The sequence below is a fragment of the Prunus persica genome, chromosome G5 (genome assembly GCF_000346465.2).
Source record: "Prunus persica cultivar Lovell chromosome G5, Prunus_persica_NCBIv2, whole genome shotgun sequence".
Taxonomy (NCBI): Eukaryota; Viridiplantae; Streptophyta; class Magnoliopsida; order Rosales; family Rosaceae; genus Prunus; species Prunus persica.
The window spans coordinates 1,021,652-1,035,954 of record NC_034013.1 but is presented as its reverse complement, the minus strand read 5'-3'; the positions used below and the strand labels follow the sequence as shown (position 1 = coordinate 1,035,954).

At 38.7% G+C, this 14,303-nt stretch overlaps 2 protein-coding genes across 2 annotated transcripts; both read right to left on the bottom strand.

Moving 5' to 3' along the window:
- Nucleotides 815-2,806, bottom strand: LOC18778113 (pentatricopeptide repeat-containing protein At2g01860). The gene has a single exon (XM_007209917.2). It carries the CDS (start codon nucleotides 2,476-2,478, stop codon nucleotides 1,039-1,041), a length of 1,440 nt encoding a protein of 479 aa, XP_007209979.1. The 5' UTR covers nucleotides 2,479-2,806; the 3' UTR covers nucleotides 815-1,038.
- LOC18776510 (protein FAR1-RELATED SEQUENCE 3) lies at nucleotides 3,606-12,772 on the bottom strand. The gene is made up of 6 exons (XM_007211247.2): nucleotides 12,275-12,772; nucleotides 9,430-11,763; nucleotides 9,229-9,318; nucleotides 8,765-8,914; nucleotides 7,075-7,191; nucleotides 3,606-4,105 (listed from the first exon to the last, which is right to left on the bottom strand). The coding sequence occupies exons 2-6, from the start codon at nucleotides 11,668-11,670 to the stop codon at nucleotides 4,061-4,063; spliced, it is 2,643 nt and encodes an 880-aa protein (XP_007211309.2). The 5' UTR covers nucleotides 11,671-11,763; nucleotides 12,275-12,772; the 3' UTR covers nucleotides 3,606-4,060.

Here is a 14,303-nt window from a genome sequence, read left to right as displayed (position 1 = left end):
TCACTTCATTACTTCATCTTGGCGTGGCCACAACAAAGAGGTCATATCGGACGTTGATGCGGAGTTCTTCCTGTCATCATAGCCAGTCACAGTAACCTGGGAGCTACGAGTCGCAACTTTAGCTACATTTTTCTTAACAACAGAAACCTTCTTCCCACCACCTCTAATAGCAGTCATTGCTGCAATAAAAGTTTCGGTAGTGGTTGCTCCATCCTCTGCGTATTTGATGGCTTCTCAACATAGGTTGTTGTACCATAAAGTTAGGGAGTCTTGGGCATGTAATTCACCAAGGCATGACTAAGCTACTTCACAAATTTCGTTGAAACCCACTTGTCTTGACCCTTTAACTATATCCTAAGCATTCCTTCTTTTCAAACCCTCTCTGCCACATAAAAATTCCTGACCACTGGTTGCCCATCAGGTTTAGAACAACTAGATTGACCAACTTTGGGGCTAAAACCCGAACGTCTGGTGTATTCATCATAGAAAGTCTTGGCAGCCTCTTCAGAATTAAATTCCACACCCACCTATGGATCGGAAATCCCATCCTCATCGTGAGACTCGGAATTTTCAGCATTATTCACTTCTCCACCTTCACTCAGTTCAAAAGGGGAGACGGGATTTGAACTCTGGCTTCTGATGGTATTCACTAATATCAAAACAACAAAAAATAATGCAGAAACCAAATATGTGGAATAACTCAAAGAAGACGAGCATGTTAGAGAGTGCTCATTTCTTTTACTTGTATGTATGCATTGTCTGGATGCTGTGCAAAGCTAGGGACAAATAATAAAATAAAACACACTGCAGTTTATCTACAGTACAGATGCACTTCCATTAGTCATCAAGAATACAAAATGAGAATGAAATGCGAAGAGCAACAAAGGATGCCCCTGATGGCTTTGTGAAACTTATGTGAAGATGACCATAAAGATAAGAGAAGCGTGCATATGCAAAAATAACCCAAACAAGATGGGCAGAAAGAACTTCTACATGAGGTCATTAGTAATTACAGCTTACAACAGAGAAGTTCGGATTTTAAAAACTTAACCTTTTCTCACTTTCTAATTGCAACAACTGTGACATTGTTTCTTTATCTAACTTGAATCCTGCTATGTCTACCTCCTTGCATACATCCCTACACTTTGCCAGCCTCCCAGAAACCATGTACATTTTAATCAAGTCCCGGTAGACATCATATGTCGGAGAGAAACCTGCTTCCTTAAGCTTGGAAATATATCTTACAGCCCTTGGAAGATCATTCAGAGCAACAAAAAGCTTTATTGCCACACGATAAGCTGGAAAATCAAAGGGACAGTTTGAAGCCTCCATTTCCCAAACCACAGCCAAGGCCTCCCTGTATTTCTTCTCTGAATAGCGGCTATGAATCAGAGTTGTGTACATAACAACACTTGGATCATGCCCAGATTGTCTAAACCAGTCATAAACACTCTCCACAACTTCAAATTTTCCAAGCCTAATGCACACTTTCATAATAGCAGTACAATCCTGCTGGGTTAAATTCAGGTCTTCTCTTTTCCCAAGCTCGTCCAGTAAGGTCCCTATAAGCCTGTGCTTATCCGGGTTCTTCCCAAGCTCCAGTATTAGCTTGGCATATACGCTCGTATTCAACTTTCTTCCACTATTCTTAGCTATGAATATAAGCTTCCAAGCAAGATGCAAGCTTCCCCCTTTGATGAACCCTCTTGCCATTGCCTCAATCACACCACGACTTGCCAAACTTGTGAATTTGTCCAAATTGAATGGCAGTTTAAGCTCATGGTATCTTGCCAGGACCTCAACAGCGGAAGCCAAAAGCCGGTCATCCGGGAAGAGGTGAGGCTGTTTCTGAGCCCAAGAGAAGGTCTGCAGAGCTCTGTCAGGGAGACCCATGTGACCCAATTCCCTAATTGTCATGGAGAGAGACCCTTTTCTAAGAAAGGGAACCCACTTGTTGAGAATTAGTCCCACATCTTCAACTACCCCAAGGCTTCTAATTTCCCTTGCTAAACCAACAAGCGCATTGGGATTCTTGTAGACTTGGTCACAAATGGGTGCCATCTTGACATGTTTCTTCGGCCTAGGAAGTCCCAAAGGTCGAAGCTTGTAAGGAAGTGGGAGGGGGAGAGGCCTTTGTCTATCCAACTTTCCAGGCTTTTGGGGTATCCTCCCTTGGAAAAGTGATGAAATAGCTTCAATCTCATCTGCCTCCCAAGCAATATCTTCGCCATCTTCTTCTGCTTCTGCTTCCTTAAATTCCGTTTGAGATGATGGTTCTGTGGTGTTCCTCAACAAGTGATTGATTCCAAAATCCGGAGGAAGTTTGGTGCGCTGCGGGTAGCGAAGGTTGCTGGGAAGTCTTCTCCTTGTACTAGAATTAGAACGCGCCATCAGAGACACCCTACCATTTCCATTCCCATTTCCTGCAAAACTTTCTTGGAACAAAATGGGATTTATACCCAAGAATGCGCAATCCATTTTCTTCAACCTGAGTACTTGATTACCGACCGAAAGAGAAGACGAGAGAGAGAGAGAGAGAGAGAGACAGAGACAGAGACAGAGACAGAGACAGAAGACGCTTGGAGAGATGAGAGATGAGAGATGAGGAAGAAGAGAGTGCGGCTAAGGGGTTGAGTTTTTCTGTGTTGCAGTGGCAGCCACTGGCTGTAAACAGTCACTTTTTAAGGGGGCACATATGTCTTTTCCATATATTTCCAAATTAAGTAAAGGAAAAAACCTGAACAGCAACAGGAGATGAGGCAGAGAATTTCGAGGAAGACGAGGAGTACGATGAGATGATCCGTATAATAGAATCTCAAGTTTTAAGAACCGGTGCGAGTGAGGAGGGAAGAGGGGATCGACAGTTAGTAAAAACCAACTTCCCACATCTAGTTGCGTGTGTTGCGTGTATATTTTTGGGTAAATTCAGAAGTTACTAATGCCCACTTTTAATGGAAATAAATTCTGAGATTAATTGTGATGTGAGATGTGAATGACGTGTCGTTTACACTATCGCTTGTATTTACTTCCTCAGGCAAAGTTCTGGATTCGAGTCCTAGCATACGTGTTGTGTGTGTAAATTTAATATGCTATCGCCCCTTTCAATAGAAAAGGTAAATTTTTTATGCTATTAATATACTTTGATTTTAAAATGGCCAAACAACACTAACTTTATTTTTATTTTTAATTCCACACACCCTATTTGAACAGATTTTACCCCTTTTTTTTTCACACTCAGTAGCCATAGAAAATAACAGCTAAAAGGATAGAGTAAAAAAAAATTATCATCATCTCGTTGATCAAATCTTATAGCCTCAGCCAAAATATTATGAGGGTACTCTCAATTTAGAGAGAGGTTTAGTTGGAATTCTATATTGAATTTAAGCGGAAAAGATATGGGCTTGGTTTTTTTCACGAGTGCTTTGTCTTCTGGCCTAACCCGCTGCAGCACTGTCTATTTATTTTTGTTCTGACCTTGCAGTGCAGCATAATTTTATCCACTGAGAATTTTTTTTTCCAAAACTGCATGTAAATGAATATTGTAGATAATGCCCGAGTACCTGAACAATTAAATGACATTAGCGATGTTAGAACTCACGAGCACCTGAAAAATCATATACTCCAACTACCATAGTGTGGCAAAACAAACAATTCATATCTTATGCTACAACGCAAGGGGAAAAAAAGACTAGTGAAGCTGGGAGCTCCATGAGAGAGAACTTGCCACACCAGCTTACAGCTATCAGAATTAACTCTACCAATTCCTATTGAATAAAATCTTGTATCTCGCACAAACATGTCAAATAGTGTTACTCTAATTCTGGCGTGTCGTAGATTTTTTGACCGCATACACCTATCAAATCTCTTTGATGCTTTGGATTTGGTACATGTACAAATATGTTGACAACAATCTTACACAAAGGGAAGGGCGGGCTATGCAAAGATGTATGTAGCAACTGCGAGCATCCTGAACTTTCTATGTGATCACCTTTCCCCATGGAAACCAGATGTAACGTGCACCCGGCGGTACAGTATAGGAAGTAAAAAACATCCGAGGCCCTTACTTCCGTAGCTTTTTTGAGACGGACTCTGATTGAATCTCAGCCTGCCAAATTTAAAACTTTTCCATGATTAAACAGTAAAAGAACCTAATTTAAAACTCAACATAAACATAGAGAAAGATGAACATGATATCCATGAATTTCCTACTTAAATTTTGCAAAACAACCACTCAAGGTTTTTTGGTTCTTTTTGATCAAGTACATTCATTTAAAAGAAAGAGGCAGGAGCCCAAGTATATGCGAGGTATACATCTACAAGTGTATTAAATCTATAAACTCTATCAACCTATCGCTTCTACCCACATTCCTGTTTTGTTCCCCCCAAAAAGGCGACTGCAAGTGTAGTTCTATGGCTGCACAACTTTGTACATTCCTTGTATAACAAAAAGAAAAAGAAAAAGAAAAAGAAAAAAAAAATACCAATCAGACAATCTGTCATCAAAGACAAGTACGTCTGTTTCTCTCCCACAAAGGAAGCCACAACAATCCAAGTTGCTCAACAAGACACAGATAAGGGCGTGGTTCCCAAATAACAACACCTAACAATGTTTAGGAGAGCTATATCACCAGGTGACTGAAGCCATGGTAATTGAGCTCTTCAATGGGATTAAAAAAAGATAAGAATTTCTGATTTCCCAAATTATGGGCCCAAGATACAAGATACATATCGATATCCAACTGTGTATTTCAAACATGGATATGCAATCCATTCAACTGGTATAGTCCACAGCTGTAAGGGAGACCCAGGTTTTCTTCTCAAAACAGAAAAAAATTAGATTAAAAAGTTAAAACTGTTTGTAACTTTTAGTTCTTATTTTAATGGATCATTCTATATATGTCTTCTCATATCACTCACATCTATCATATCTGCTCAGTATCCTCTCATTTCTCCTTCTCTATCCTTACCTCAAAGCAAATTCGAATACCAAAAACAAAAAATGTCAACAGAAAGGTCCTAAGCAACTTCTTTGCCAATGCCCTTAAGTGATACCACGCCTCTACTAATTATGATATCTTTGACTAACTAGTAACCCTATCTTCCACAAGCAGAATTCCTTCAGCTCTTGTTGGTCAAGATCCCAATCTCCTGTCTTACACACCCACCAAATTATTGAACACCTCTTTGATTCCATATGGTAAAATCCATCTAAAGCACCTTTTTTATTTTGGGGTTGATAAATGATTATGCAGCAAAATCTAGCACCCTCTCACAAGATCTCTACCACAGCCACTGATATAAGCCAAGGGTTCTGAAGATGAAACGGAGCTCTTCTTCTACACATACCCTTCTATCCCAAATGAGTGGCCAGTGGTCCAGTGCACAGAAACTGAAAAGCTAAAATACTAAAGAATACAGCTGAAATATGTCATCTTCTTTCTAAAAGGAAACAGAAATCCCCTTTCCTTTTTCCCATTCCCAATGACAAGTCCATTAATTCCATATTATCCACAAAAATGAAAATCACCTTCCACACCCTGGCACATGTCCTTAGTAGTATTTTATCCTACCAACAAGCTTTTCCTTTCCTTATCATCATCAGGGCCATACAACCCATCTAAATCTAACTTGTACCTCAAGTGAAAAAGGCAGAAGGATAGAATAGAAACCCTATTACCTCCCTTAGTTATGACTATTGCATCCCAATCCAAACTTTTTAGACAAGAAGGCATTTTTACAGTCATTAACTATAAAAACATTTTAGGGATATTCATATTCCCTTTTGTTTAATTTATTTTCTTTATTCTATAAAATTTTATGTTTCCTAGAAATGAGGATGAAATTATCAGCCCTGCAGATAGTATCAGGCTTTCAATTTACAGATATTTCAGGGGATATATTGATATCGTTTTAGGTATCGGGGAAAATTGACAAAAAATACAGATATTTGACTTTAAAACATGGAATTTTGAAGTAAAACTTTCATAGACGTTAAGGACATTATTAATAAAATTCAAAATATACTAAGTATAAAATATGCATATGATGAATTGTATGTGTATATAATGCGTGTTCATGAAAAGCCTGAAAATAAAACTTCGATTAGAATGATAAAATAAAATCCATTGACACAATAGATACATAACCCAAACAAAATAAATTCAATCAGACTTAACAAAACAAAGACAAACATGCAGCCTAACCCATTGATACATAACCCAACCCAACTCATTAATACATAACCAAACATTAGACAATCAGACTTAATGATAAAGGTGCCGAATGAGAGATAGAAAATGAGGTGAAAAAGAAAATTAAACAAACCAGAACCAGAGCAGTGTGTGAGAGAGAGAGAGAGAGAGAGAGAGAGACAGACAGACAGACAGACAGAGACAGACAGACAGACAGAGCCGAAAATGACTGAGAAGAGAAGTAGAGCTTGGTTTTTGGCATTGATTCAGTGACTGGGACCTTTGATTACTTTCAAAACTGAAGACAAAGTTCTAGGTTATTTGTCCGGTATCGGGAAATATTGAGGAAATCAGGGATATATCGCCGATAAGGGGGAAGAAATAGGATTATCCCCTTGTATCTGTATTGAAACCTAGAAAAAGGGATAATATCTGCCAATATATCGGGATATCAGCCGATTATTTCATCCCGTGCTAGATGAATCATGATTCATGACAACATAAAACTTCTGGTTCATCGAAATGTCATTCCCAAAATTCCACACTAGCAATGTGATTTGGAATTTTGGAGACCACCTGCCAGATGTTTATCAACTAAAAGGAATCACCCATAGAATTATTTATATGGTTGAATAGGTTTTCTCTTCAACTTTGGGCCAAAGGTGATTCGTGCATTCTTATGTTCTCTCCATTGTACATCCTAAATGTTTGGAAACAAGCTTTCAAGATAATTGCAAACAAATTTGTTTTTATATACTAGTAGTCATTTACCAAGGGAACATAACATTTCAGAACAATTTTTAAATCGATAAAACAGCATCGATGTAGTTGATAAACCAAAAACAAGACAATATCAAATAGTGAATTGGCTGAAAATGCTTACAGCACTTGAAAGCTGCTCGCGGATATAGGCCATTGATCTTAGCATGGCACCTAATGTATCCCTAGAAACTTGAAACTTGACCTCTGACTCCCCTGAAGTTGTCTCTGCGTCTTGAAGCTGAAAGAATAGGGTGAAAATGGCTTATCTTAAACGATCAAACAATAATAAGTAAACAAAACAGCAGAACATTCAGAACATTATCACTTTTCTAGAAGTGGCCTCTATAAAATTTTCATTCAATATCCAATATAGTTATAATAAAAATAATAACAATAATAGTCCACACATGTGGGCTTAAGGCTTTAAGTTCTAAGACATATATTAAGGGGGCTAGTTTCATTTGAGAACTAAAGATTTAATAAGTTACAACATAAACAATCTGTTAGCCCGCATCTTAACAGATTTATTTTATAAGCATTAAGCTTGTCATAGTATCAAAGTTTCCTTGTAACTGTAACCTCTCAATATATATTGAATTCTAAATGTTGGGCTATTTAATCTTAATTATGGGGAGAGTCCCACATGTGAGGGTGAGGGTTGGAATCAAACAGTTGTTGTTCCACATACCACTAGCTTAAGCCTTTAGGAACGATGGTCGGCAGCAAGTTTAAAGAATTTTGGTAGTGCTATAATCAGGATTAATAGAAGGAAAAGGTTTCGAAACAAGTACACTTCAAGGGTAAAAGGTGCAACATGTAACAAATCTTGTTGCAGTTCCAATTTCATCCTCAGGTAGAAATCTGTGGTTCTTGTATCTAAAAATTGCCTCTTGTTATAATCTAGTTTATGTTTCACTCATCTAACACCAATTTTTTTTTTTTTTTTTACAACCAATAAAATACATAATGAATTCATGTATCCCTCCAATATTGGGGATTACAATCCAAGTCGACGCAGTTGACAAAAGATGCAACCTTCAAATGCAAGAAACAGAGCCTCAAGAACACAACAAATATAAAAGCAGAATTCGTACTATGAGAAAACAGAAGTGCCCGGCCAAAGTAAGAAACAAAAACTTCCCAATCCACATTTAAAAGAAAGGAAGAAATGAAACCTAGAAGAAACCTAGGCCAAAGTCTAGCCTTATCCCAGAAGCAGTCCACAACTACGCAACCTTCCCTTACAATTTAGGATGTTTCCTTCCACAAAAAGTCACTAGCACGCTCCACCAAATCTTTTCCTTTTCCCCTTCACCAAAAGCATAATAACTCCCTACAAATAAAGGATTGAATGAAGTGGGAAGTACCCAACTTGAGCTAGAAACACGAAACAGATTATACCATGGTCTTAAAGGCAATGAATAATGAAGAGAGAGATGATGGAATCATTGTGAATCTCCTTTGCACATAGAGCACCAGTTAGGTTATGAACGAGATTTGGACTTCCAAGGGCATTGTCATGAGTATCCATTAAAAGGAAGATCTAGATAGCAAAACTTATTGAACAAAGTCTAGAGTATTTTGACTAATTAAACCATCATTCCACTTGCAGAAGACCCAGTTAGGAATGCGTTAAGTATATTCAACTAACAGCACAAGGGTGATTCCAAGTGAAAAACCCATGGCTCTACCCACAAGGTGGCCAAGGGAATTGAGAATGAACACAAACAACATGAGGATCCCGAAAAATGGTTCATCAAACAGTCAGGGCAAGTTTAAGAGATAATGGTTTGAAATTTTGACTCCCATACCTTCAGATTTATAACAGCGACCTTATTAGCTGGTGTTGAGAGCTGATCACTGATGTAGGCCATGGACCTTAACATTGGCTCCAGTGATACCCTTGAGAGCTGAAACTTAACCTCTGATTCAGTTGATATAGTCCTGCTATAATCTTGCAGCTGCAGTGGATATAAACAAAGTTTTAAAAAAAAAATGGAAGGGAAAAAAAAAGGCTCTTTGCTCGATTGTAAACTAAGTTTGAGAGTGCAAACCAGAGCATCCCACTAGCACAAGGCTACAGGTCACAATTAAGTTATACAATAATCAGATATCTAGAAAGAAAGAAAAAACTAAACAAACTCAAAACATATAAAAATATTTCATTTTCAGACTCAGGGATCCAGGCTATCATTATCAAATACACCACCACCAATTTGAGCTACTTGGATGATACAAAATGTCACAACATTGTTTCACTTCTTCATATGTGTACCTTCAGGTTAATGACAGCTACTCGATTTCCTGGTGCTGAATTCTTATTTTCCATGACCCAAGTCATTGACTTTAGACACGGAAGTACCACCTACAGAAAAACCCAGTAAATGCCACGACCTCGCACTCAGAAAAAAAAAGAAAAAAAAAAAAGAAGAAGATATAGAAGAACAGAAACAAAGCAAAGAATTCTATTCCATACCATGTTCTCAGGAGTACCATCATCCCGATGAAGAGATACAGGGGCCATTCGTGGCAAATTCAAGTCAGAAACGGTTTGAGCAGGTGCACCAGCATCATTCAGATTAAATCGCTTCATTACTTCATCTTGGCGTGGCCACAACAAAGGGGTCATATCGGACATTGATGTCGAGTTTTTCCTGTCATCGTAGCCAGTCACACTAACCTGAGAGTTAGGAGGCGCAACTTTAGCTACATTTTTCTTAACAACGGAAACCTTCTTCCCACCATCTCTAAGAGCAGTCATTGCTGCAATAAAAGTTTCTGTAGTGGTTGCCCCATCCTCTGCATATTTGATGGCTTCTCGACATAGGTTGTTGTACCGTAAAGTTAGGGAGTCTTGGCCATGTAACTCACCACTACGTTCATCTAGGGTAGTTCCACTCTTTGCATTTCTTGTCCATCGTTTCAAAATATAGTGAGAAGGCAATGTAAGCACATTTGTTACAGTAAAGACTGTCAGAACATGTCTACAGAGAATTCCTGAATACTCAAACATTTGACAACTACAATTAGCTCTCATCTCAGGATAGTTAAATGTAACGATGTACGCCTTGTGGTCATCTTCGAATTTTGCAACTCTGAATGTGCTAATAGCTCCGTCACCTTCAATCCTATTTGCTGTGTACACAAAAGTCTCAACTAGCTCTTCTTGAAATTTTGCAAAAATTTTTCTTGTATAAAGATTGGCTGCCTGTTTCTCCATGGGTGATGGTGTTCTCAATACTGGCGTTGTGCAAATTGTATCAAAATCTGCTTCTATTTCCCTTTCAAACGAGTTCTCTAAAGCTCTTTCATACTGCCTAAAGAACATTGGTAATGTGGTCTGTTGATTCACATAGCCATCAAAAAAACCATCATGCCCTTGATTAGGTTTAGGAGATATGGCAGCAGAAAAGGAATCCCGGAAATACACAGGCACCCATTGAGCACGAGCACTATATAATGATTGAAGCCAATCATTTCTCCTGAGGTCATACTTATCAAGGATAGAATCCCACGACAATTCAAACTCCTCGATAGTTTCAGTCAAATTAATACAATTATAAAGTTCCACCTCAAAATAGGGATGTGCTTGACATACATGCGCCAACCTTTCCTGGCCTTCTCTTAAGACATGTGACTTGCTAATGCAGTGGCGGACTTCTGGAAACACCTGAGAAACTGCTGTCTGTATGGCTCTATCTTGATCAGTCATAAACGAGACAGGATGGCAGTCATTCATTGCTGTAAGGAATGTCTTGAACAACCAAATAAAAGATGCTTCTGACTCGTCTAGAAGTAATGCACAACCAAACAAAACTGTCTGACCATGATGGTTAACTCCTGTAAATGGAGCAAATGGCACTCTATACTGATTTACTCGGTACGTGGTATCCAGCGTAACAGCATCACCAAAATGACAGTAAGCTGCTCTTGACCTTGCATCTGCCCAGAAAACGTTTGCCATGTGATTATCTTCATCAAGTTGTATAGCATAAAAGAAACCAGGGTTCTCAGCCTGCATTTTCTTGAAATACTCCAGCAAATTTTGAGCATCCTTCCCTAGTGTACTCCTTCGACTACAAGGCCTAAGTTGATTCATTGTTATAGCATTCTTGACTGGCCGATTTGATTCTGTAGATAAAGTATTCCTAACTACACGGCTTTTCTCTACAGGGGTACGGTTTCCATCCACGGAAACATACATAACACCACTGGGAACAATCCCTACTCCTTGATAAGTTTCAGCCACGTTCTTTGCAGCACCAGCAAAATGCCGGCGAGGCCGAAGGTAATGCACCTTACCAGGACTCACCAAAGCATGACTATGCTCCTTCACAAATTTAGTTGAAACCCACTTGTCTTGACCCTTTAACTCTATCCTAAGCATTGCATCACAACTATCAGCATGCCTTCTTTTCAAACCCTCTCTGCCACATACAAACTCCCGAGCAATGGTTGTCCCATCAGGTTTAGAACGACTAGATTGACCAACTTTAGAGCTAAAACCCAAGCGTCTGGCGTATTCATCATAGAAAGTCTTGGCAGCCTCTTCAGAATTAAATTCCATACCCACGTATGGCTCGGAAATCCCATCTTCATCGTGAGCCTCGGAATTTTCAGCATTATTCACTTCTCCACCTTCACTCCTTTCAGCATCACCATCATCTGCCATTCCACGATGCCCCATTCCTTCCACATCAATAACTTCAACATCCATACTAAACCCACTGTGTGATGCTAAAGAATAGAATACTTTTCTTTTGAGCTAATCAAATAACAGTGCACCATAACACTGAGAAAATGTATCAATCTGCAAACAATCCCAACCATAAAAACTAGTTCATAGTTGAGCCATAAGAAAAAAGAAATATACTCATATTATATCTGGGTAACTTTAATTACAGAATGTAACTTTTTCCATGAATTGCAGTCTAAAGAATGTAAATTTTGCAAAACCAAAATCGTCAAAGCAGCTGTGAATATATCAGAATTTCGGGCTGTCAATATGGATAGGAGGGTTGAAGTCTGTTATTTCCCCTATATTGTGGGTTTTGGCCAATATCGGTGAATATCGAAGAAATCCTAATATTGACCGGAACTATCCACGATAGTGTCGTCCAGAACGCAAAATTGACATGAAAAAGATGAAGGAGAAGAAACCCTTAACGTTTTTGGCGTTTTGGAATTCTAATTAACCAAACTGCAATCCAAAATATCAAAATTAAGCCCTAATTTCCCCAAATATTAACAGCAACTAATCGCAAGGAATCAAACCCAATCACTGAGGATACAAAGAACAAAAAGTCTCTGTCACCACTTACACTTCATTCAGCCCCTTTGTAGCTCTTTTTCAGCCCCGTGAAGCATTTGACACCACTTTCAATTCCTCCATCATTTTGTCGACAACCATTTCAGAGCACCACCCCCATTTAAATTAGAGGCCTTCAACTTTGAATTGGCACCCCAATAGAGCACAGCCCAGCACAGCAAAGAAATTCTTCTTCACCAGCAAACAATTTCTTGCACTTCAAGTCGACCTACAATCTGTGAGCCTCCTCCTTCTTTCTCTCCGTCTCCCTCTCTCTCCCTCACTATCTGTCTTCCTCTCTATCGCTCCCTCAGTCTCTGTTTCACTCTCTCCCCCTCTCCGTCTAACTCTCTCCCCTCTATGTTAGTGTTCGAACCTCTTCTTCGCCCACCACCCCCCGTTCGAATATGACTTCTAATTTCTATTCCTTTTTTTGTTCTCTTTTTTTAAGTTCCTACTGTTAATAACTTTTTTTAGCCTGTTATTGTTTGTTATAACAAGTTACATTGGTTAAGAGTTAAGACGTTGGGTAGTACCGTTACTTTTCTCATTAATTTTTTATGTGATGGTTAGTCACATGTTGTTATTAATCATGTCATGTTATAATACGTGTATTATAATATGTTATTCGCACATATTATAATACGTAAATTAGAAACACCACGTTGCGATATTAAGAATTCTCTGTTTGGAAGATTATATATGTTTATATCTATGTTGAGATTTGAGCAAAATGTTTTCAAACTTCGAGTTGAGCAGTAACATGTCCTACATGCATGCAAACTCTGACACCTTGACCCACATGCCAAGGTGTTGGAGTCTGCGTGCACGTAGGACATGTTATTGATGTATTTGTGTCCCGCACAAGTGTATGACAAGTTTATCCCCGGCTCTACTTGTGAGAATGGATTTCACAAAAGTGTGCGACCAACATTTTCCCCGGGTACAAGTGTGGTGTGGTTTTCAAGCATGTTTCTCAATTTAAAGAATGATAGCTATGTTGAACTCATGTTGATTCTATGGTTTTAGCTATGATGATTGATGACATGATTTTAGGATTCGGTGCCTATATTTAGCTTGTACGTTCAAGAATGTTTACCTTCAAAAGTAAATTATTGATTTAGCTATATTTTGTGACTTTGCTCGTCGTTCTCACTTTCGTTTTTAAAAGATTTTCGTTTGGACCTTAAACTCGATCGTTGTTGGAAAGCATTTTAAAGAGAAACGGCTTCCAACAAAAGGTTTTCCAAAACTTTCTTTTTGCTTCACTCACTAAATTTGACTCATTTTTCTCAGGGCTCTTTAGTTTTTAGTTTTTCCCAAACAGTAGATCTTGAGGTCAACTCAAACTATGTCGATTCATTCACTTCCACTCATTCTCAATTTACTCTTGCTATCATAGGATTTCATTCTTTTATGTTTCTAAACTTCCTATTAAGTTTTGTAACTAAATAGACTATGCAATGATAAGCTCATGTTTATGGTGACTTCTAATTTGTTTAAAAGGTTTGGCAGCCCTATGAGATTGTTGTTGGATTGTTCACATGTTGAAGATTTGAGATTATTCTTGTTGTTTTCTTATAGGTGGAAAATTTTGGGATAGTGTCAATTACATGTATTGATGGGAAAACTGGTTCAGTTGGATAGGGGTCCTGACTCGAGCCTGGCTAGACCTGCCCCGTGTTATCTAGTTATCCTCGAATGACCTGCACACTTCGAGCAGCTAAACCGTCAGAAGAGAGGAGGCTGGTGTGATACCAGTCTAACCATCTCCGATGATTAAGTTAATGGCTAGTTTGAAATGGAGAATGGATGTAGAGTTTCTAGGTAAGAATAGTTATTTATTTTGTCTCAATGCAGGTGAAGAGTATTTATAGAGGGAGAATGAGAGATCATCTCCTTAAATTTAGCCAGAAATGAGATCTTCAGCCTTTCCCAATGGTGGACTGGAGAGTGGTTATGGGCACAAGTCACTATACTGATTATCGGGGATCGCGTCGCAAGGCGACACCTGGTTTGGATGTGATGTGCATTAAATGATC

Excerpts from the sequence above, each read along its gene's own strand:
- LOC18778113 (XM_007209917.2), bottom strand. The coding sequence starts at position 2,478 with ATGGATTGCGCATTCTTGGGTATAAATCCCATTTTGTTCCAAGAAAGT.
- LOC18776510 (XM_007211247.2), bottom strand. The coding sequence starts at position 11,670 with ATGGATGTTGAAGTTATTGATGTGGAAGGAATGGGGCATCGTGGAATG. Across the intron at positions 8,915-9,228 it reads TAGCTGTCATTAACCTGAAG|CTGCAAGATTATAGCAGGAC; the intron begins GTACACATATGA and ends TATCCACTGCAG. Across the intron at positions 4,106-7,074 it reads GCGAGCAGCTTTCAAGTGCT|GCTGAGATTCAATCAGAGTC; the intron begins GTAAGCATTTTC and ends TAAATTTGGCAG.